Consider the following 23,321-nt stretch of genomic DNA (forward strand, 5'->3'; position numbering starts at 1 on the left):
AATTAGAAATAAGCCTTTGCATAACACTGTTTAACAGGGAGAGAGCCAATATTAGAGAGGTGGAATGGCAAGGAGCTCTGATGAAATATAAGTGGGTCACTGGGATGATTCAATCGTAGCATTGGACCAGAGGAAGTGATGGAGAATGAGATGGATAGAGAAAGCTCAATTGAGAGAGAAGTAGCAGAGCGAGACAGAAGGAGAGATAGAAATAAAGAATGCGAGACCCTCACACACTCATACCTGCACAGACTGTTTTAAAGTTCAATAAGAGACAGTGTGTGTGTGACAGTGATGCTTCCCACCCCTTGGCTGAACCCTGGATCACTCACTGTTGTGCTGCTACCCATTGGGGTTGCAAAGGGCAACCCTCTACAATGCGAGTAAATACCTTTTGAACCGTATGACCGATTTTCAAAAATGAGATACCGTTGGATTCCCTGGATGGAGACAAGTTCAATACACCCTATGACGTCATTTTCCGCTTCTTCTCCTTCAAATTCTGTCAAATCTTCCCCAGAATTGGCAAACATCATCGTCAGAGCCACACTCACAGAACTTATCAAAATATTTTTGATTTTCAAAACCGTTTGTCCGGTACAGCTAATCAAAATCGGCAGCAAAGACACCAAACAGGAAATTGGATCAAATCTCAGCAAATCTTTGAGATATCAACACCAAACTTGGTATGATGACTTGGAACCCTCTTTTGAGGATGTGCACACAATTTGGTGTCATGTGATCACTGGACGTGGCCGCAGGAAGCAAAAATGTGTTTTGGCCAAACTCTATTGATTTGTTTGGCTTTATTAAGTGATTTCTTTCTCTCATGATATCTTGGGACATCCCGTGTGTGACTCATAATTTGTGATAATAGCCGAATTGATGCGGCCGCCTTTTTGAATTCATTGAAAAACTTTTTTTCTCTACTCCTCCTACACATGTTGTCCAATCTTCAGCATATTCGGCTGATATTATCTTCAGACCAAGCCTCACAAAAGCTATCACATGGTTTTTTGATTTTCAAAACCGTTTGCCCGCTACGGGCAATCAAAATGTGCTGTTAAGCCAGCAAACAGGAAGTTGGGTTGTATCTCAGCAAATCTTTGATGGATTCACACCAAACTTGCCGTGTGTACTCGTTACCCTCTTTTGAGGATGTCTAAAATGTTTTCTGGGTAATTTGACTGCTTGGCCACCTCACCTCATTGCCTGCAACCATATTTGGATTTGGTCAGATTTGGTATCCCATTGGTAGGTTTGCAGCATGGATTTTTCTATACAGTGACAATTTGTGAAGAATATACATTTTTCAATGGTTTGCAATGTTTGGAGGAATCCGCCATTGCTGTTTGCAGCTATATTTGTTAGTTTTATTAGGATTCCTCCATAAGGAGGAAACCTATTGTTATTGTTAGTTTTATTATTTTTTTAGGGTTCCTTCGGTAGGAAGAAACCTATTGTTATCGTAGGTTTTATTATTATTGGGTGTGCTTTGCCTTCGGCAAGGGCACAACCATTGTTATGTCACATATATATTATTATTATTCTTTTTGCCCCCCTAAAACTCTGTTAATATTTGGACTACACAGACAACCTCGGTGTCAAACGTTTTGTCTTGGTAGCATTGAGTTGCTTGTATTGGGATTTACGTTCCGTTGCACGGTTTAGGTTACAACGTTTTTGTGGCGACAAAGTGCCTTTAGTCGACGAAGGGTAATGGGGTTTGTCAACACAGAAACAACCCAGCCCTGCCAAAAACGTGGACCATGGCCTTAGCAGATTGCTGCAGCAATGCATTACAGATGGTTGAAAACCATCTGTAATGCAACACACACAATCAATCCCTTGTCTATATTGTACACTTAGGTCTGGCATCAAAAAGGAGTTAAGCTCCTACTCTTTCTGTCAATTTATCCACACACACTCACAATATCAGATATAGAATATAGAAATCAAAGCCTTTGCTTTTAAAAGTAGATGAAAGAGAATATGTGTTGCTTTTTAAACTCTGGCTAAACTTTCCTACTTTTCAGTCAAGACTCCTAAATATTTCTTTCTGGCGTTCTTGCTGGTTTCTTAGCAACCAAGGAAAACCTTTTTGATGACATCATGTCCTGAAACATTTTTCAGATTAAACAGGATTAAATTGAGGATGCTGCAGTCAGGAAACATGGTATGTACTCATCCACATGAGATTGAGGGTGACACGTTACACACACACATGCAACTCGGAGAAGTGTTAACAAGATGGGCGAACTGACTGAAGAACAGGGTTAAAAAAATGGTGTGTGTGAGAACCCTTACCGTCGATCGTTCCTCTTGCGTCGGAATAGTTTTTTGGTGTGTGCAATTTCAGCTTCATTAGGAAGGGGTGGGAAGGCCTGCTGAGAGAGAAGGAGAGAGAGGTAACTATTAATTAACTGTAAATGCAGTTTCGCTTTGGATTTTTCAGGGGGGGCGGTCCCATTCATTTTCAATGGATGTCATGTGACTGGCCCCACAAGGCTGTATGAGATGCCTGGCAGTACGAACAAGTAGCCTAGCAAGAGAAGGAAACCATATTCTATGCGTTTATTAGGGCATGTGGACGAGCAATACATCTTTACTTTACTTATCACTTTTTTTTCTTCCGTGCGAGCCAATTGTTTTCAAAATAATTTGCATGCATGCATGCAAAAAAAGAGCTTAATGTAATATAATACCTGAGCCTCATGTTGTTATTATGTTAAAAAAAGATGCATGTTTTCAAATGAATTGAGCTTCTGAGGTGACGAACAAGAAGCGAATTGCTTGTATATGTGAAAACAGCTTAATCTCGCATATAAAATATATAGCCCTCCCTCCAAAACAATGGTAGGGGAAACACTGAAATGTGACACAGACGGAAGGCCAATGTGATGTCCCTCTGACAGAAATCACACACTCTGAGGACTACTAGTTGGCCACTAGCTTGGTCTCACCACCCATCCCCTATGTCTTACAACGTTCCCAACGTCATACAATGAATGGGTGACACAATATTGGAGACCGCAGGGGGAGGGCAAATGACAAGCACCCTGCCACCTGGCTAAACCAACCACTGTCTGGCTGAGGGAGGACTAAGGGCCAACCTACAGGACACGGCTTGGCATGGCACAGGAGTTCAAACCCAATGACTCACAGGAATGTTGGCAGTCTACAATTTTCCTCATGACAAGCTCACAATGATAGTTTGGGAGATTGCGGGAGAGAGAGAGGGAGGGACAGACAAAAAGGGAGTAACCACATGGCAAGGTTCTTTTAGTTTTGCATTTTTCACTCGTTTTTATTAGTGGTGGGCCATTATCGGCGTTAACGCGCTGCGTTAATCTATTCTCAAAGTTGGGTTGGGAGCTGGGTCTATACTAGAATCAGATGAATTCGCCATGAATGTTTGCACAAACAAGGAATTTACTATGGCAGGGAGGTGCATACATTAAACATATAGGAATATTGAAACTTAAATATGTGGACTAACTATAAAAAAGAGTAAAGTCTAGCTAATACTAAGGGGGGTCTAGCTAATACTAAGGGGAATAAAATAAAATATATAATATAAGTAGTCATAATTTACAATCTAACCTAAAAAAACTGATGCAAAAGAATGATACAATAGTGCAAATTGCAATGTGCAGGGTGTCATTGTGCAGCTTGTGATTTAAAGTCAGTGTGAGTCCTTGGCCTTGTTAAAGTAGCCAACAGCGGATGGGAAGAAACTGTTTGCGTGGCGTGAGGTTTTGGTCTTGATGGACCGCAGCCTTCTGCCGGAGGGGAGTAGCTGAAACGGAGTATCCAGGGTGGGAGGGGTCAGCCACAATCAGGTTGTCAGCTTCCCACCTATAATCAGACTCAGAGATGAGCCCAATGAGGGTGGTGTTGTCCGCAAACTTCAAGAGTTTGACAGACAGATGACTCGAGGTGCAGCTGTTGGTGTACAGGGAGAAGAGCAGAGGAGAAAGGACAAAGCCCTGAGGAGATCCGGTGCTGATGGACCGGGAATCAGAGACTCGTGTTCCCAGCTTAACGCACTGCTTCCTGTCGGACAGGAAACAGTAACGCAAGCTATGATGACTTTCTCCTTGATATTTTATTGCGGATGTATAACTAGCCAAATTGCACTGTAGGGGGCGAGAACGAGTCTTCGAACGTGTGTGTATGCCTTGTGTATGAAATTACCACATCAAACTTGACGTGCTAACATGGATGCAGCTATAAGCCGCTGGGTTTGCTTCAGGGAAAATGTGTTATTAAGAAGCTTCCCAATGAAAACCTCGACAAGACTAAGGTTGATGGCACCTTGTGCTATGCGCAATTAGTTTACTGTGGGAGTTCTTCCAGTCTTAACACAGCACAGCTCTATCAGCCAAGCTAACTAATCTCCTCGCTCACCTGGCTTGAGAAACCCATTCTCAAAGACTTACTTTAAGTCATTATTTGGGGAGCACACATATTCTGTATGCCTTCGGTGGAATTCAAATGAGCCATTTTAATCTAAATTAACGCCAAGATTACAGTGAGATTAATCTAGATTAAAAAATTAATCTATGCCCACCACTAGTTTTTATTTTTATTTTGTTTTGACTTTTTGTTTTCAAATTCAGTTTAGTTTTAATTAGTTTTTAAAGCGGGTTTTCTAGTTTAGTTTAGATTTTTTGAAAATGCTTAATTTTAGTTGAGTTGTAATTCGTTTTAGTGTTGGTTTTAGTATTTTGTAATAAGCTATGGGTTATCTGTCAACGTCAGAAAAAACATTGTGCACAATTGTGTAGACATCCCAGTATCAATAACCAACGCTTCCTCCCGTTTGTGGTGTTCCTGCGTATTTACTAACCAGCAGCCATTGGTTCTCCGGTAAAAGCATTGCTGTAGTGTTCTCTGTCCTACGATTGTATCCGTCATGCTGCCTAGCCCTGTACCGGGGTTCTCTTATGTTTCGGGGGAGGGGGGCTTGGCGTTGTCCTTTACCTTATCAAGGTAAGCTAGGTTAGCCTCCTTGTGCGCGCTTCTCAATTGTACTTAAAAATGTGTGTGATTTTCCCTTTAATAAATTGTTTCAACATATTTCACCACCTACCACTGCAGGGCACTTGCTTTTATCTGACACAGTCATATTTAAAGTAATCCCAATTAGGACTCTCATCCGACTTTCGGTACCGCCAACATACCAGGCAAGGAGCATTGACTATGCCAGACTGGAATGTCATCATTTCTGGGTTCCCAGTCAGAAATGTAAACTGTAAAAGGTATTTGCTCTATGAAAAACATTGACATAGACGAAAACTAAGGACATATACTCTATAATTGTATTTTATTTTAATTAGTTATCATTTTTTTTGTAATGCCTTGCTTTTATTTTTATTTCAGTTAACGCCATTGTTTTTTACCACCCAGTTTTCGTTATTTTGTTTGTTTTTGTTTACGATTATAACCTTTTCATATGGGAAATGCAGAGAGTTGGTGGGTGGTGTGGTTGTAAAAGGAGGTATATAGTATACTGTCTCTCCCTCTGTCCGTGACTGCAGAAACCTCATTCTTTATACATTTGGCTGTCAGTCAAACAGCTGCCTGGCTCCGAGCCTAACAGTGTCTGATGAATCTGATGTTGCCATGGTTACTGATGATGGAGTACGAGTGAGTGTGAGGTGGAAGAAGGTTGTGAAAGGGGGAGGCAGTAAAAGTGTTGTGTGAGTTAGGATATATGTTTTCTACTGGAGGTACATAAAAAAACAAGTGTAGTGGGAAATATGGTGCAAAATGCTACTGCTGCAGTATGTTTTTACACAAGAAACGTGTGTGTGTGTATTCCAACATAGCGCAACAACAAAAACAGACACACAGCTGAGGTAGAGACAGTTAGAATCCACCACTATCTGGCACCACACACATTGTCCAAAAACATCTCTCCTTTATCACTTGCCCATCCTTTTTTCAATGGCACACAGTCCTCCTCCTGCTGCATCTGGCTCTTTTAAATTGTTAGTCAGTAGCAATGTCCATGTTATTATCAAATCATCAAATTATTTTGATTGACAAACACACAGTTGATGTTGTAGATGATTATGACAAAGCAAGTGTCAAGCCCAGCGTTCCTGGATACAGGAACTCAAGCAGGCCCAGCCGTTTCACCCAAACAACTTGCAACTGATATTCTTCCACTCCTCAGAATTTGAACCTAAGCAGCTTTGGCATATTTTATTCTCTCTCCGTCTGTTTACAACAGAAAGATGAGTGGAGTTCAAAGGTCGAGACTTTGAGTGAGACAGTTAGGCGTCTTTGATTAGGAGTATATAGTACAGAGAAAAATAATTTCTCTGTGCAATTTTGGATACTCAGAATGACAGCTCCAGTCCCAAATCTCGCGTTAACAACGCGTTAACGCAATCTCATTTTAACGCGACAAAACGCTAGTTTCTTTTTTTTACCCTTGGAATCACCTGTCGTCACATGATTTCGACTGCCGGCGGTAGCTGAAAGATGGAGGGAGGGATTTCAGATGGGAAGTTCCTCTTCAAAAAGTTCTGAGACGGTTCGGTAACAAAACTAAGGCTGTGTGTACCGATTGTTTAGTTATCACCAGACTTCCAGCCTAAACTATCACATGCAAGCAAAGCACACTACTAGCAGCAGCGTTAGCGGTAGCAGCAGCAACGTTTGCTCCGGTAATATGGCAGACAATACTTGCAAAGAAGCGAGCAGCTGACTGGGTTCAATAAGACATAAACTGTATTGTTCAATATAAAGATCAATCTGTGGTTGCTTAAGTATATGAAGTATGTTTGAGTGAGATTTGAATATTATGGAGCAGGATATCGTAATAGGCTATGAGACAACATGTCTGATTTTATATTTCAGAATAAGTCTAATTTTGTGGATGTTTATTATACAGCAGTATAGTTTGTGAGTTAATAAAACTCCATCACAATTTAAGTTGTGTTCCATCTGAACTTGTTTGTGAACATTATCATTCAGTTAGACCCATTTGAAGTTTTGAAGTACACCCTTTTAATGTTATAAAATTAAACAATTATTGTGTAACATTAACAGATTAAATAGATTGAATAATTTTATGATTAATCGCGATTAATCATTGGAAATAATGCGATTAATCGTGATTAAATATTTTAATGGCTTGACAGCCCAAATTTTTATGCAAAATATTGAATGAATGAAAAAACTAAGGGTGTCCTTTTCTTCATGAACAACAAGCATGAAATGATAATAAACAATAATTTGTATTTTTTAATTATTATTATTTTAGGGGTGCTGAAATAAAATTTAGGGGGGCTTGAGCACCCCTTTTTCAAAAAGTTAAGTGGTTAAATGATAGTGACGCTATTAACTAATTTTGCTGGGAAACCCCTAACACTCCCTCAAGGACCACTGGTTGAAAACCACTGCTGTAGATCACTGCTGGTATGACGATCACTACAGTACAGTTTACACAGCACAGTATATGTTTTGTAGCTACTATTGCACTAAATTGTAACACTTGAATACGTTACTTTGTTACTTATATACAACTTTGTTTGTTGAAATGTTAATAAATGGGAGCTTCCTCAAGCAGCCATCTCTTTCCCGACAATCCCCTCTGTGCACGAACCCTTATATATGGTAGAGTGAGCGGCCCCATTATCGTCCACTTTAACTCTCGAACTTTCGGAGCCCCATTATCGTCCACAACCGTTTCTTCCGTTCATTTCTTAAAGAAGATATGCAGCAGCAACGAAAGAAAGTAACTCGTAGATATGTACACATCTTATATTACTGCACACCAAATTACAGCTTCTTACTTTGAGATTTGAGTAGGTAAATACGCTCTCAAACCGTATGTGTAGCATCTGCCTTCCGCAGCGTCAAACTGAAATTTCTCCATTGAAAGTGGTTGGGTGGACGATAATGGGACCCCTTGGCTAACTGCTAAAACAAGGAAAGTAACATTTCTAGGCATATCCTGATTGAATTTCAAAACTGGAAAGTTAGAATATAGGTGTGTATCTATATATTAAAGTACAATTATGTGACATAACGTTTTTAAGTTGTATTATAACGACATTTCTAACGAGCGTCGTGAGCTAGGTGGACGATAATGGGACCCCTTACGCTAATTAAACATTAACACCTGCGGCTTATAGTCCAGTGCGGCTTATATATGTACACATCATTCAATTTAGCTGCTGCGGCTTATATTCAGGTGCGCCTTATAGTCCGAAAATTACGGTATATTGAGTGACTTCTTCAACACTTGTAATATCTCCTTGCGGAAAATAGGGAATGCTGACAATGGCTCCTTTTCACATTTCTACCTTATCTGCTCATGGGAACCCGTCCCAGCCCCTTCATTCTGATTGGTCCCAGCTCTTTCACTCTAATTGGTCCTCTGGTCATCCCTTTCCCCCTCACTGTGACACACTCCAGGACCCATATCTTGAGAACCAAGCACTCAAGTTCATATTTTGCAGGTGTCCTTTTTACAATCCAACAAAGTGCAGTACCACAATTGAACAAACTTGACTTAGAAAGGCATTTGCAATTAAATTAAACTAAATGTTTAACGCACCGGGGTTTGTAGGAAAGAAAATAGGGAAATTCTGTTTCGTTTTTATAAGCAAATTTACTTTTACAACCAATAATCAGCTGCTTTCAAATTAGTTTGTTGGCTAGCTAACAGAACAACAATATAAAGTACTTGAAGTAGGCTATAGATCAGTGACTTTTGTTGCATAAATTAATGTGTTTACTGACGTCAAAACTGCCTGCACATTGCAAAATTTTTATCATGAGACAAATGAAGGCTACATAATCATTTGCATTAATGTAGGCTACCACAGCATTGGAAATTTGACAATAATAGATGATGTGGCGGTTGAACAAGTACTTCAGAGATGAGAGAATTTCAATTGTGATCTGAGAAATATAGGTATTAAAAAGAGAACTGTCATCACCAGCTGCACCACGGGCACTGTTCCCCATCTATAATTTCAGGAATCTGTGTGTGTGCCACCAATTTTAGCACTATGCATTATCTATAGTTCAAGTAATCTGTATTTCTGTTTCCCTGAAATCTTAATCACTGATTACATCATGTGCAATCAGCGATTGCATCATAAATTCAACAAATACGTTCTCCTCCTCATACATTTTCACTGGTTCTCTCAAATGCGTCATACAAACATTTTCTTTGCGTCTTTCCTCATATAGTTAGGTAGCTAGCTATGTATAATAGATAGATAGCTACCTAACTATATTGGGGTAGATGTAAAATCAAATTGTTTTGTTTACCAAACCACAGTAACTTCTGTGAGGTTTTCCTGCGCTACAAGCGAACACCCATTTTGCGTTGCCAAGTGAATAAATACAAAAAATGCAATGGCTAGCTGCACAACAAGGCCTCACAACTGTAAATAATGAGGACGTCTCCGCACACCCACACATGACATTAAGAACACAGACAAGCAGAAGTATAAACCAGGCTTTACTCATAATGATGCCTGGTCTGATTGCCTAAAGCAGTGGTTCTCAATCCTGGTCCTCAGTACACCCTGTCCTGCATGTTTTAGATATTTCCCTGCTCCAACACACCTGATTCAAATGAATGGTCGTTAGCGGGCTTCTGCATAAATAGATAACGACCCATTCATTTGAATCAAGTGTGTTGGAGCAGGGAAACATCTAAAACATGCAGGACAGGGGGTACTTGAGGACCAGGGTTGAGAACCACTGGCCTAAAGAAGCTATCAAGATGTACACTCAGACATACACAAGGGTGGAGACCTCCACCAGAATCTAACAATACACAGACCAAACAGAAGCTTACAGATGACGCATTGCACCCTGCTTATTTGATAAGGCCCACAAGGCCCACTGAAACCTGATACAGCTAATCTTTCAAAATAAAGATATTTCTCTGTCTTCAAGGTAAGGCTGCAGATAAGATGTGCTGGGATTGGTCGATTATGATTGGTGCCAGATGTGTGTGGTAGGAGGCACAAGGCTTCTCACTGTGGCATAGTAACAGGAGAGATTCACACACACACACACACACCTTGTAAGTGCAAACCGGGGCTCCAAAATGTACTGGTCCTGGAACCTCAATGCTAATGTGAATAGCAGAGCATAGTAAGCAAGGACTGAACACACTGATAATAGGTTTTGGTTTAAGTTCTTACTCTGTGAAAAACACAGACTTTTGTCTCAATCTCGATCTTGTCTCCATCTCCGATGAGAACCGCCCTCGGAGAGCCCCTCGGAGAGCTCTACGTGCACCTCCTGATTTTCCTGACTATCCGTCCGTCTGTCATTTTACAGATACCCCTTGGCTGTGATCGGTCCGTATTAAGAACCGCTTGCGTCAGGGGTGGGGTTGCCGTGACCAACAAGAAAACAGAATCCTTTGACCGCCATTGTTGTAAGTTTTTACAATTCATATTTCAGCTAAACAGTACATCTGAATCAGCATCTGAATTGAAATGTGACGAGAAATGGGCAGTGTAGTTGGAGAAAATGTGCTTATTTTATTGATGAAACGGCTAATTTGTACATTTGCTTTGACTTTTTGATAACCTAACTAGCATCGCAGTGCAGCGCCACCTACTGTTCTGGCAGTGAATTGCTTTCAGCACGCAGAGCCGTCGGAGTAGTATAAATTCAACCAATCCGTCCGACTCCGTGCATGCGTCTGTCCGTAACGGAGTCGGAGAAGTATAAATCGGCCTTTAGGAAGTGGAACAGAGTCAGATAGAAGGATAGAAGAGAGGGTGCTCTCTCCTCTATCTGACTCTTCAAAGAAAGAAACAGAGGGAAAAAATGAACAAAGAAGAAGAAAAGAGAGAAAAGAAGGGAACTAAGAAGGAAAAGAGGGGAGGGCAGGAGGCAGAGACAGAGTGACATGTTTAGCTACTGTAATTTTCCTGTAGGATATCATTAGCTGTAATTCTGCCTCCAAATCGTTAGCAGATGACAATCTCTTGCTCGGGTATACAGTACTCACACATGCTTCAAAGCTGTTGCAAAATAAGTAAATATTTACATACATAAGACATGATAGCTTTTGCATGGTAAACATTGTCTTTCTTTGACCCCACAATATCTTTAATAGGAGTATTTAAAAAAGAAATTGAGTAAATAAAACCAACAACAAAAGCATAGTTTACTGCATTTGTGTGTGATAGCAAAAGAGCAACGTGGAGGCAGATAGTGGACAGGGCAGAGCAGATCAAAGAGGAGGCATGTGTTTGGCATGTCCCCGGCCAGCTCACATTCGACCCCCGCCCCAGGCAGAAAGGAGAGCATTGGCAGGCCCTGTGGATGTGACAGCAGGGGCAGCGGTGTATGACTCCAGGAAGCTCACGTACAGCGCCACATTCCAGTGGGGGTTAAAGGCCGGGTAGGAGGGGCCAACCTCAAACAAAGAGACATCCCCAGTTCAGCGATTACAGAAAAGACAGTGTTGAATGTAAGGAATCATATCCAGGCCTTATCGGCTCTGTCCAGCAATGTATTTCCTGATGACCGTCCATCATACAATAAAGGGAAAACTCTGGGAAATGCCTTAGTAGTTAGCTACAATGGAAGATGGTATGGTTGTATGTCTGAGTGTGTGTGAGAGTTTTGGGGGGAAGCAAAAATAATGTGGGGTCACTTTGGTGTAACAATCTCTCTCTATGCAAAGCCTCCATTGTCCAGTCTGGGGACTGCTTATTTACACCTCCTGCGTCTCCATCCAAAAGCAGTGAATTACTGGGGTGGGAACACGTGCTTCAGAGACCCCCTTCCCCCACAAAAAGCCTGTATGTGCAGTTTATCATTACAGCATGCACTATTTCAGAGGTGGCGGACTCAGTGACTGTCTCTGCTGCCTCCGGCTGAGAGGAATGTACGAGGAAGACGCCTTCTTTCCTCCCCTCCCAACTGGAAAAACTTTCTATATGGCTGAGAGGGATAGACGGAGGGGGAGGCAGGCAGAGAGTGAAAGAGTGCCTTAGTGACACACTTCCTTAGTATTCCAAGCTATGACCGTTTGTCCGAGTGTTCCCCTCTCTGACCTTCCAGCTCCTCCCTGCATATTCCATTAGGAGAGGTAAGGCGGAGAAAAAGAGATTCAGAATATGGAGATGAGGAGTGTCTGACCCAACAGGAGACACTAGCAATAGTACACCATACACACACACCCTTTAACACGTGTTTAGGCAGGGGTGAATTCACTGTGCATCTGATCAGACAAAGCCACAGCCAACACAAAGCTTGAAACAATATTAGACTATTGCAAAAACAGAAGCCATTGACTAGCAACAGGCCAGCTACATTTTCTTCCGAGGCATGCAGTGAACTATTGACCCCAGAACCTGAGAAGGATCCTGAAAATGGTTCTTCTAGCAAAAATCGAATTGAGTAAAGCAGTAAGGCAGGCTCACTCAACAACAGAAGTTAGAAGATACCTGTCTGATGGCCTCACTTCACAGGAGAATGTGTGTTTGTATAGGAGGGTGAGAAAACACATTAAAGGTTTATGTTTGTGTTAATTGTGTGTTTTTATTGTGTGTTTGTGAGTGTGCTTGTTAGCTCGCTGCTCCCCAGCAGCCAGAAGTTGTGATCAGAGGTAGTTTTGGGCCGTGTCTACTACCTCGCACTTTACAAAGTACACTGCAATACAGTGCACTTCAAAACATTGCACTTACATATATTCAGTGCACTCCGTCGCTGATAAGTGCTGTCTGAAATGGAACACTTACGTTAAATACTTGGCGGAAGTGACGGACGCAAATCTGCTCGCGACACCTGCGAAACCTGCCAAAATGAACGCGCGGAAAAAGCTGCCGAAAGGGCTCGTCTTTCGCTACGTAGCCAAGATGGCGCCAGTTTAGGGCGAGTAGTGTCCATCGTTGTACACTGTTTTTTTGGACCGTTTGCAGTGCGCCATCCGGGTACTTTCAGTGCACTGTATTCTAATGGTTTTGTGAGTGAAGCGCCCTGAGCACTGAAAGTCAGAGCTCGCACAAGTGCGCGGTAGTAGACACAGCTTTGGACAATGGCAGGAAGAGGGTGTGGGGGGGGGGGCTCGCCGCCATGACCTCTGGATTGTTCTCCCCCTGGATGACATAAAGGGGGGGTTGTTCCAGGAGCAGGGCCAATATCATCTCCCCAGGCTTTAAGGCACCGGTCAGATAAACTGTGAAAAATATCAACTTTACTGAATGTGAATCGGAGATCTTAATCTGCAAAATAGGAGGAGCATCTTGTTTGGTGGCCTTAAGGCCGATTTATACTACTCCGATTCTGCTACGGACAGACAGACGGACGGACTTGGACATTGAATTTATAATACTCCGAAAGCTGTGGGTGCTGAAAACAAGTCACCACCAGAAGAGTAGGTGGCGCTGCACTGCAATGCTAGCTAGGTTATTGAAAAGTCGGATCAAATTTACAAATTAGCCGTTTCATCATTAAAATAAGCACATTTTCAGCAACTACAATGCCCATTTCTCGTCACATTTGAATTCAGATGCTGATTTACATGTACTGTACTGTTTAGCTGAAATATGAATTGTAACTTACAGCAATGGCAGTCAAAGGATTATGTTCGTCTTGTTGGTCACGGCAACCCCGCCCCTGACTCAAGCAGTTCTTAATGCGGACCAATCACAGCCAAGGGGTATCCGTGAAATGACAGACTAGCGGACGGATAGTCAGGAAAATCAGGAGGTGCATGTAGAGCTCTACGAGGGACTCAGAAAGGGCTCGGAGAGGGCGTTCCACATCGATGAGGGCGTTCCCTGTGTCCGTCTCAAAGGTCATCCCTCACCTCGGGCATCACATGACTTGTGCGACCTGTATGCCAGCTCCCGCTGAAATGGCCAAAATGTGAATTCTGCATTACCAAAACAAAAAAGTGGCTTAGTCCCAAGATCTCTACAGACCGTGCTGCTAATTTAATGCTCAACACTTGAATAGGGGATTATTACTTGAAAGGAATTATTTACTGTGTCGTCTCAGTTACACTTTCAGGGCTTGGAAATACAGTGACTTGTTTAAGTAGGCAAATGGATAGGACATAACAGAATTTCAGAATTTCTCATCATCCCGGCCAAACCCCCATCTCCCACGATCTTTCAATCACCCCCTAAAGCTCTCCCTCACTGCCCACATTGCTGCAGTCTCCCGGTCGTGTAGATTTACCCTTTACAACTTCCGGATGATCAGGAGATACCTGAGATACGGATTACAACGGTACTTAGGAATTATTTGCTGGACCTGATTTTAGTTTTCTCCAGGAACACAATGACTCGTATTGAGGGACTTGTTGCTCTTGTTGGTTAGTTGTAACTGATTTAACTTCTTGTATTCGCCGTGAATTATATTATTGTTGCTTGCTTTTTCTACAGGTACACTCTTGCACGTTCTGAGGTTCATGTTGGTTAATTTGTAACTTGTTTAACTACATGCTATTATGGTTCTTCCCATTGGCACTTATTTGCTTTTCACAATGTATGCTTCATGTTTTGGCTACCCGCAATGTTTTGGGGCAATCTCGTTGTTATGATCAGTGACCTGGGGCCTGTTCCATAAAGGCCGCTCAAATAGGTTGGACTTCAAGTCACAAACCAGACTTGAATTAGCTTAACAAGTCAAGCGGGGCTAAAGCGGATCAATAAAGGCCAATTTCAGATCACGTAGCCCTACTAATTCAAGTCAGATTTAAGTAGTCAAGCTAATTGCACGTGCACCCTATTCTTAAGCAGCCCGAGAGGTAAAACATGGATCATACAATCCACCACGGCAAAAGCAATGCACACGGCCACGTGACTTCTCCCAGAAAGAACGTTCCCTTTAAGCCTTGTACTATGACAGCTCCCTCATCCACCGCTTCATCAAAATGAAACGACACGCCACTACGTAGGTCAAAGGTCACATGTAAATGTACTTTTTTGACATTGTTTTACATAAATAGCCTACTATTAATCAATACATAACCCAGTAGTCTAACTTTTTAACATGGTTGTGTCAGGAAAATTGAGGATGTAGCCTATGGAATTAGGTTTGTTTTGCAATTGTAGACTACTGGTAACTATTTGGCTATGATAATTATACTCGGATAATTTAGATTGAGATAGGCCTATGCCTGATGCCTAAACATTTGAAATCACAAACTAGGCTACGTAACGTGGTGTGTAGGCTATCAAATCATTGTTCATCATCGTTTAATGCAATAGGCTAAATGTTGTAGCCTACGTAGGCTATTTAAGTAGATTTTCTATCAATGTTGAACATGAAAATGAGAATATCCGTGGTAAATCATCGTTTACCCGTTGGGTCAGTGTTACAAAAAGGTCTGGTTAAGCACCAAGTCACGCTAAGCCTGACAGTTAGTCTGGCCCTCACCAGACTAGTTTCGCAGCCTAAGTTGCCATAGTAACCGAGTTCAACCTACGTTGAGCTAGCTTTATGGAACCGAATGAACTAGAAATTAGTCTGACTAACTGACATAAGTCTGGCTTATTTGGTAAACTCTCTTTTTGGAACAGGCCTCTATGCACTTTTGTAAAGCTCTCTCTTGGAAGTCTCTTTGGATAAAAACTTCTGCTAAATGAATAAATGTAAATGAAAGTGTAAATAATAATTTCAGTAAATCAAACAGCTCCAAGACCCAGTGAAATGTTATAGGCTAGAGCAAGCAAACTAATGCTAGCATTTTTAACAACATTGCTAATTCAACTTTGGTAGTGTAACCGAGCTCTATGTAGGTTCGTTTTAGATATAATTTGATATGGTAGTGTGGACAGTAAGACACGGTTGCGGTCTCTTTTCAAAGCTTGTATTTTCCCGCTGGTCTTCTTGACATCCCCCTTTGAACAGCGCTCACTGACTTCTAGGCCCTAAGGTGAAGGCGTTTTTCGTTTAATCCCGTTCCCATATATGGGGCACTACATTCCTTTGATTCTGAAAAAAAAACCTATTGGTTTTGAGCAAGAGAAAAAAAGTTCTCCATGTGGAATCCTGCAGTAAATTTTGTATTAGTGTTTAAAGTCAGCACTAGTTCTTTCATCGCATAATTATATTTTGATCATGAGTGATGAGGAAATCATCACGTGCTTACCGCTAGACCAATAAAGTGGCCGCTTTTTGTAACAACATTTAAAGAGTCCAAGATGTTTTCCAATCAATCTCGTCAATATCAAGTAGCGAAAACTAGGAAATTAAGGACAAACCTTCAAAACTACATGGTAAGGATTTTAAACAATGCTATATGCATCTCACGTCCATAAAGAAAGAAAAAGTATGTTACCTGCACACGGTGGGTTACATTCAGAAACAGGGCCAAATGGTGGCTTGGCTTGCAGGGTGAGAATCAGAAAATAGCGGAAACTTACAAACATTGTCTAGAAGTTGAGTTTGACAATGTTCCCGAAGACACTGGGTTTCACTCCACTTGCTACGGGTGTTTCATTGACATTTATGGCAAAGGCAAAAGAAAGGCATTTTCTGTTTCTTGTGAGAAAGATGAATACCTGACTGCATTTACAAATCTGGGTAGCAGTTTTAACCTGGACCAGTGTAACTTTGTTCATGTTCAAGTATTTTATTGTCAGATGCACAGAACAACACAAGGTCAGACTGGGCACTGAAATTCTTAAGACAAGACAACGTAAGCACCTGGCATGACCTAACATATATAAGTACACAAAACATAAATTACATCTATGCTACGCTTAAATAAGTAAACCTCCTAAATATACAGATACATATAAAAATACAATATAGTAAACCCTAAATACACATAATAACCTATTGCTAACCCTATAAACCTATTCTAAACTAAGTGAAGTACAGTGAAGTATAATAGTGCAATATTACTGATAGTGCAACCAGAAGCTGAAAGTGACAGTGTGTAAAGTGACTAGTATGAAGTGAATCAATGTCCATATCAGTGTCCATTCAGAAGCCTGATGGCCCTTGGATAGAAACTTATGTCCAGTCTGCGTGTGTGTGACCGAACGCTGCAGTAACACCTGCTAGAAGGCAACAGGGTAAAGCGACTGAAGTATAGGTGGTAACAGTCTCTTAGAACCCTGCCAGCTTTCCTGAGGCAACATGTGTGGTAGATGTCCTGTAGGGCTGGGAGCTTCCTGCCGATGATGAACTCAGCAGAACGGACCACACTACATAGGGCCTTGCAGTCCCTGTCTGTGCAGCTCACATACCACACTGTGATGCAACCGGTCAGAATGCTCTTTATAGTGTATCTGTAAAAGTTAGTGAGGATGTGAGTCCATACCAAACTTCTTCAGTCTCCTCAGGAAGAAGAGGCGTTTACGGGCCGCTTTGACCACCTTGTCCGAGTGAACAGACCAGGTGAGAGATCATTGCCGATGTTCACCCCGAGGAACTTGAAGCAGCTGACCTTCTCCACTTCGAATCCGTTGATGTGTAGGCGTGCATGCTCCTCCTCCTGCCTCCCTCCTATAGTCCACAATCATCTCCTTGGCTTGCTGACGTTGAGAGAGAGGTTATTGCCTGACACCATGATGAACTACTTTGCAACTACTTTGCAAATATGTGTGCCACCTGTATGGCCACTCATCTGCCAAAACCGTGAACGATGCAAGATACAAAGCATTCTGCATGGCATCGTCAGCTTTGCCAGAACTATCCATGCCCCGACAAGTGACGCCCTGTATCAACACTGCAAAAGGGCAAACTATCAAGCAGCCATGATGAGACATTCTCTGACGGGTATAATGTGTGCCCCTTCACCAATTGGCAATGGATTTGGCACCTTGAGGATGGGGAGTTAGCAGTCTCCTGGAGGACTCAAGAAAGCTGGCAGGATTGTAAGAGATTGTTACCACCCATCATTCAGTCTTTTTACCCTGTTGCCTTCTGGCAGGTGATACTATAGCATTTGGTCTCACACACGCAGACTGGACAATAGTTTATTTCCAAGAGCGATCAGGCTTCTGAATGAGCATTGATATGGACACGAATACACTTCTCACTAGCCACTTTACACACTGCCACTTTCAGCTACTGGTTGCACTATCAGCAATATTGCACTATTGTACTTCACTTGTCTTAGGTTAGTTTAGGTTTATAAGGTTACTATAGGTTATTGTGTATTTAGAGGTTTACTATACTGTATTGAATATTATATATCAGGAGGTTTATTATATTTTTGCATATCATAGATGTAATCTATGTTCTGTGTACTTATATGTTATGCCAGGTTGCTTTGCGTTGCCTTGTCCTAAGAATTTTTCAGTGACCAGTCTGACCTTGTGTTGTTCTGTGCATCTGACAATAAAAAACTTGAACTTGACTAGGAATCCCAGCTAGGATTGCCCGTGTGTGTTGCAGGTAGTCCACTGCAGTTGCAAGCAAGGCAAATGTGAGTCTGGAAGATGTTCCTGTATGTCTGCAAGACTTTCTTGTACTAATTGGTCGGTGCCAAAATTGTGCAAATGTTAACCAGGAAACAGAGGAAAGGGCTACAGCTCTGACTATAGCGATAGGGATAATACTGATGAGGAAAGATGATACTGATGAGTAGGGAGGATACTTGTGATGTATTGGTAATAGCATTGACACACCACACCAGTAGGGGATGCTATGCTATGTTTAATAGTAGATGTATGCATTAAGAAATAAACCAGAGTAGAACTAGAACCAAATGTGGTCGGTCGTCACTCAGAGTTGTCTTGCATACTGATGCTAAATAATAGTGAATAAGTACACTATAGTTGACTAGGAAAGTCATTACAATACTGATGAGTAAATATGTTACTGATGATTAGGGATGATACTGATGAGTAAAGATTTTACTGATGATGAGGGATGATGCTCATGATTAGGAATGATACTGATGAGCAGGCCCAAACGGAATACACGCGTGGGCAGAATTCAGACGAAAACCTGCGGATTTTCAAGTAGAACAAATTGGTCTGAGGCAAAATGTAAATACACTTTTCAACTCGTATTACGTCCCTGTTATTAAAACGTTAGCCAAAAATGCTAAGAATTGAAAAGGAAACACTTATCGACCCAAATTTCAGCAAGAGACAGGGCCAGGGAGTTTTCATCCGATCATTATGAGGACGGATCAATACTTTTTTGAAAGGTCTGACAACATTCAATCGACCATATTTGCCGTCAAACTGTTGTGGAACATCTTCGGTCGCTCCGACATAATAACAGGAAGTCTAGCGGAACTCTGCAGATTTCCGCAGATTTTCAGTCTGAATAACCGCAGAAAATGTGAAAAAAAAATCAGCGTATTCCGTTTGGGGATACTGATGAGTAAAGATGTTACTGATGATAAGGGATGATACTGATGAGGAAAGATGTTACTGATGCTAAGGGATGATACTGATGAGTAGGGATAATATTGATGAGTAAAGATTTTCTGATGTGTAGGGATGATACTGATGAGTAGGGATGATTTTGATGACTAAAGATGATTCTGATGAGTATGTTACTGATGAGTAGGGATATTACTGATGAGTAAAGATGCACTGTGCTGTATTTTAGGCTGATTTTGAGCTGCAATTAATCTATTGTAAAATTGTCAAATGTTTGGCACTATTCAGAATTAAGAGGGACGGGGTAGCATTTTCAGTCATTTCAGCCAACTTGGGCCAGTGTGCTTCTTTTATTTTTTTATCTTTCTGTGATTACAATGTGCCTACTGAACATTGTGATGTATAAAACATCACAGTTTTGCTAAATTTACAATGTGTATGTATAATTTTGCTTGGTGCCAATCCGTAAAGTATAAGCATATTTTCTACAAATTTACCATATTTCATTGTCTACATTCACACTTGAGTATACTAATGCACCAATACTGTCTCAAATGTTTAGGTACATGTATAAATTAGTTTGAGAGCTATTTTGTGTTGCTAAAATGAATACACATAAAGTTACAAGCAAAACCAGCAGCATAAGAATTTTGTTTTTTAAATGTACAATTGTATACATTTATGGATCGTGACAAAAAACTGCAGGATATTTTGCGGAGAACTTTTAAGATAAAGTCCAAAAGGGTGTTATCTATGAAAAAATGCATTTGCCCAGGTGTGGGAACGAAAATCACTTTCTAGACACTTTTTCCTAGTTCACCTTATGGCCTATTCACGTAACGGTGCGTTCACACTGCAGCGTTTTTTACGCTTTGCACCGCTGGCCTTCCCACAGTGCACCACGCTCGGGGGCGTGTTAAAAAAAGTTAATACAGAGTTGTAGTTCTCTACGGTCACTGTTGTAGTTTGTGTAAAACGGTGTGCAGACTTGGGTTCATGTATTTACAATAGCGATCATTATTGATATATAGGTGCTCCTGTCTCGATCAAAATACAGCTTTTACACGGCATGATGCAAGGAATCAGATACGCTGACTAGATGTTGCATGATCTTGTCAACTAGGCTATAGGCTACAGTATTGTACAGCACTTCAAACATTTTTCCAGTAACATTCACTAGGTTATGGCCACTACACATTTACTGTATGGCTAGCGAGTGACTGCCAACAAGCATTTCAACGTTGAATGTCAATTGTGTGCCGGGTAAACTAGACTACTGTAGCTAGACTAGTACTGTATGCAGCTAGCACAGAAGAAAAGTGAGCTAGGTTATGTACTATAGCTAAAGTGACGAGACTGAATATAACACACCAGGGACACCGACAACCTTGGCAACCCTGCGCTAGGTATACATTTTTTGTTAACGTCTCTTTAATCGTATAGAGGCGTATAAAACAAGACTGAATGTGTAGACACACATACGATGAGTTGCTCTTCCATCTTGAAATTGTCAAACCTAGAAATGTTTACCATGACCAACAGTTGCTACGTTACAAGAAACAAGTATTAACAACATGGCGTCTGCTCCAGATTAGTCATGTTTGATTTGGAATTTTCCCACGTATTGTTGTAGTATACAAGAAACCAAATATGGACGTTTCGATCTGTCGAGAAGTCCAAATGTTCAGTTTTTGGTATTACCAGACTTAGTAACCACCTGTTTGTTTAACATGTGAACCGGTGTGAACATCCGGTGCGCATAGAGATGGCTGCGCTGACGAGAGCTCCGCAAAAACCTGCTTGTCATTTTAGTGTTCGTTACCTGTTTTGTCAATGTTATATTGTCGTTTATTCAGTGCGACCGGCAGACAGTTCTGGACATTAAGTTGTCACTGGGCAAGGACTATTTTACAAACTTTAATTCCACTTTTCGGAGTGCGTGCTCGGACTGCAGCTGGCCCTTTGTTGTTCCGCCGCTCTGTTTCCCTGTGAGACGGGGGAAGAAGGAACGAGGCCAGCGTGCTGGAGTTCTTGTTCGAACTCGGAAACGGTGCTTCAAACCTGCTTTTCCAACCATCTAACTTGCTAACGTTCAGTCCATCGACAACAAAATGGATGAACTTAACGCTCGTGCCAAATTCCAACGGGACATCAGGAACTGCTGTGTACAGGCGTTCGTCGAGACCTGGCTGTCTCCGGAGACTCCGACACAGCGGTTACACCGTTGGGATTCACCATATACCACCAGTACAGAACAGCTGATTCAGGGAAGTGCAGGGGCGGAGGTGTCTGTGTTATGGTTAACTCTCTCTGGGCTACGGATATAGCGGTACTAGCATCTCACTGCTCTCTGGTCGTTGAGCTGCTAACTGTAAAAATCAGATGAACTGTATGGGATTATCAATGGTCTGGAAAATGTGCACCCAAAGGCAGCCTTCATTGTTGTTGGTGATTTCAACAGAGCCAACATGAAGAAAGTCCTGCCCAAGTACAATCAGCACATTGACTTCTTCACACGTGGAGACCAGATCCTTGACCATTGTTATACAGCATTCAAGGGCAGTTACAAAACCCTCCTCCGCCCTGCTTTTGGGAAGGCTCATCACACCTCCATTCTTCTCCTCCCTGCATATGAACAATGGCTTAAACAGGTCAGACCGGTTGAGAGGTCAGTTCACCTATGGAGTAACGATAGTGTGGCAACCCTCCAGGACTGCTTTGACACCACTGACTGGCTGATGTTCAAGGAGGCAGCAGATGGGGACATTGACGGATACACAGACACTGTTTCCAGCTACATCCAACACTGCATTGATGACGTCCCCAAGAAAGTTGTCCGGTCTTTCCCAAATCAGAAGCCCTGGGTTGATGCCGCGGTCCGGGCCAAGCTGAGAGCCCGCACTGTCGCCTTTAACTCTGGGGACCCTGATGAGTACAGGAAGGCCAGATACGACCTTCTGAAGGCCATCAAAGCAGCAAAAAGGGCTTACAGGACCACGGTGGAGTCCAGCTACCATGGCTCTGACCCCAGGCGCATGTGGAGTGGACTAAAAGACATTACTGACTACAAAGGGAGAGGCTACAAAGACACCCAGTCCTCTGTCCTACTGCCAGACGAGCTGAATTCCTTCTATGCTCGCTTTGAGAGGGACAGTGACCCCCCTGCAGTGGAGCTGCCTGAAGGCCAAGCCAGTGGTGTGCCTACACTAACTGTAGCCAAGGTGAGGCTGTGCTTTAAGAAGATCAACCCCCGCAAGGCACCTGGCCCAGACGGCATTTCAGGTGGGGCCCTCAGGGGCTGAGCTGACCAGCTGGCAGGGGTCTTCAGTGACATCTTCAACCTCTCCCTTAACCTGTCTGTACTCCCCACCTGCTTCAAGAGGACCACCATTATCCCTGTGCCCAAGAACACCAAGGTCAAATGTTTTAACGACTATCGCCCGATAGCACTGACCTCTGTCATCAAGTGCTTCGAGCGGCAAGTCAAATCATTCATCTGCTCCTCTCTGCCCCCCACCCTGGACCCATGCAGTTTGCATACCGGTCCAAAAAGTCTACAGACGATGCCATCGCTCTGACTATGCACACCGCTCTCTCCCACCTGGACAAGGGGAATACGTATGTGAGGATGCTGTTCATTGACTACAGCTCAGCATTCAACACCATCATCCCCTCCAGACTGGTCTCCAAGCTTGTGGACCTGGGATTTAGCACCTCCCTCTGCAGTTGGATCTTCCACTTCCTGACGGGGAGGCCACAGGTGGTAAGAATCCGTGACTGCACCTCATCCGTACTGATCACCAACACAAGTACCCCCCAGGGCTGTGTGCTCAGCCCTCTCCTGTTCTCCTTGTTCACTCACGACTGTGCTGCAACGTACAGCTCCAACCTCCTTGTTAAGTTTGCTGATGACACAACCATCGTGGGCCTCATCTCTGAGAGTGACGAGTCAGACTACAGAGAGGAGGTTGACACCCTGACATCATGGTGTCAGGACAATAACCTCTCTCT

General features: G+C 42.3%; 1 protein-coding gene across 6 annotated transcripts in view; it reads right to left on the reverse strand.

The window, feature by feature from the left end:
- Positions 1-23,321, reverse strand: part of ctif (CBP80/20-dependent translation initiation factor) — a 170,792-nt gene that overhangs the window by 52,952 nt on the left and 94,519 nt on the right. For 5 of the 6 annotated variants that reach the window (XM_084693260.1, XM_084693258.1, XM_084693261.1 and 2 more), the window contains one exon: positions 2,308-2,387. In XM_084693260.1, the coding sequence (XP_084549386.1) occupies positions 2,308-2,387 (80 nt within the window). The remainder of the gene's footprint in view (positions 1-2,307; positions 2,388-23,321) is intronic. The other variant, XM_084693259.1, reaches the window with a different exon arrangement.

This window comes from Hypomesus nipponensis, chromosome 27 (assembly GCF_054491055.1).
Source record: "Hypomesus nipponensis isolate SF chromosome 27, ASM5449105v1, whole genome shotgun sequence".
Classification (NCBI taxonomy): Eukaryota; Metazoa; Chordata; class Actinopteri; order Osmeriformes; family Osmeridae; genus Hypomesus; species Hypomesus nipponensis.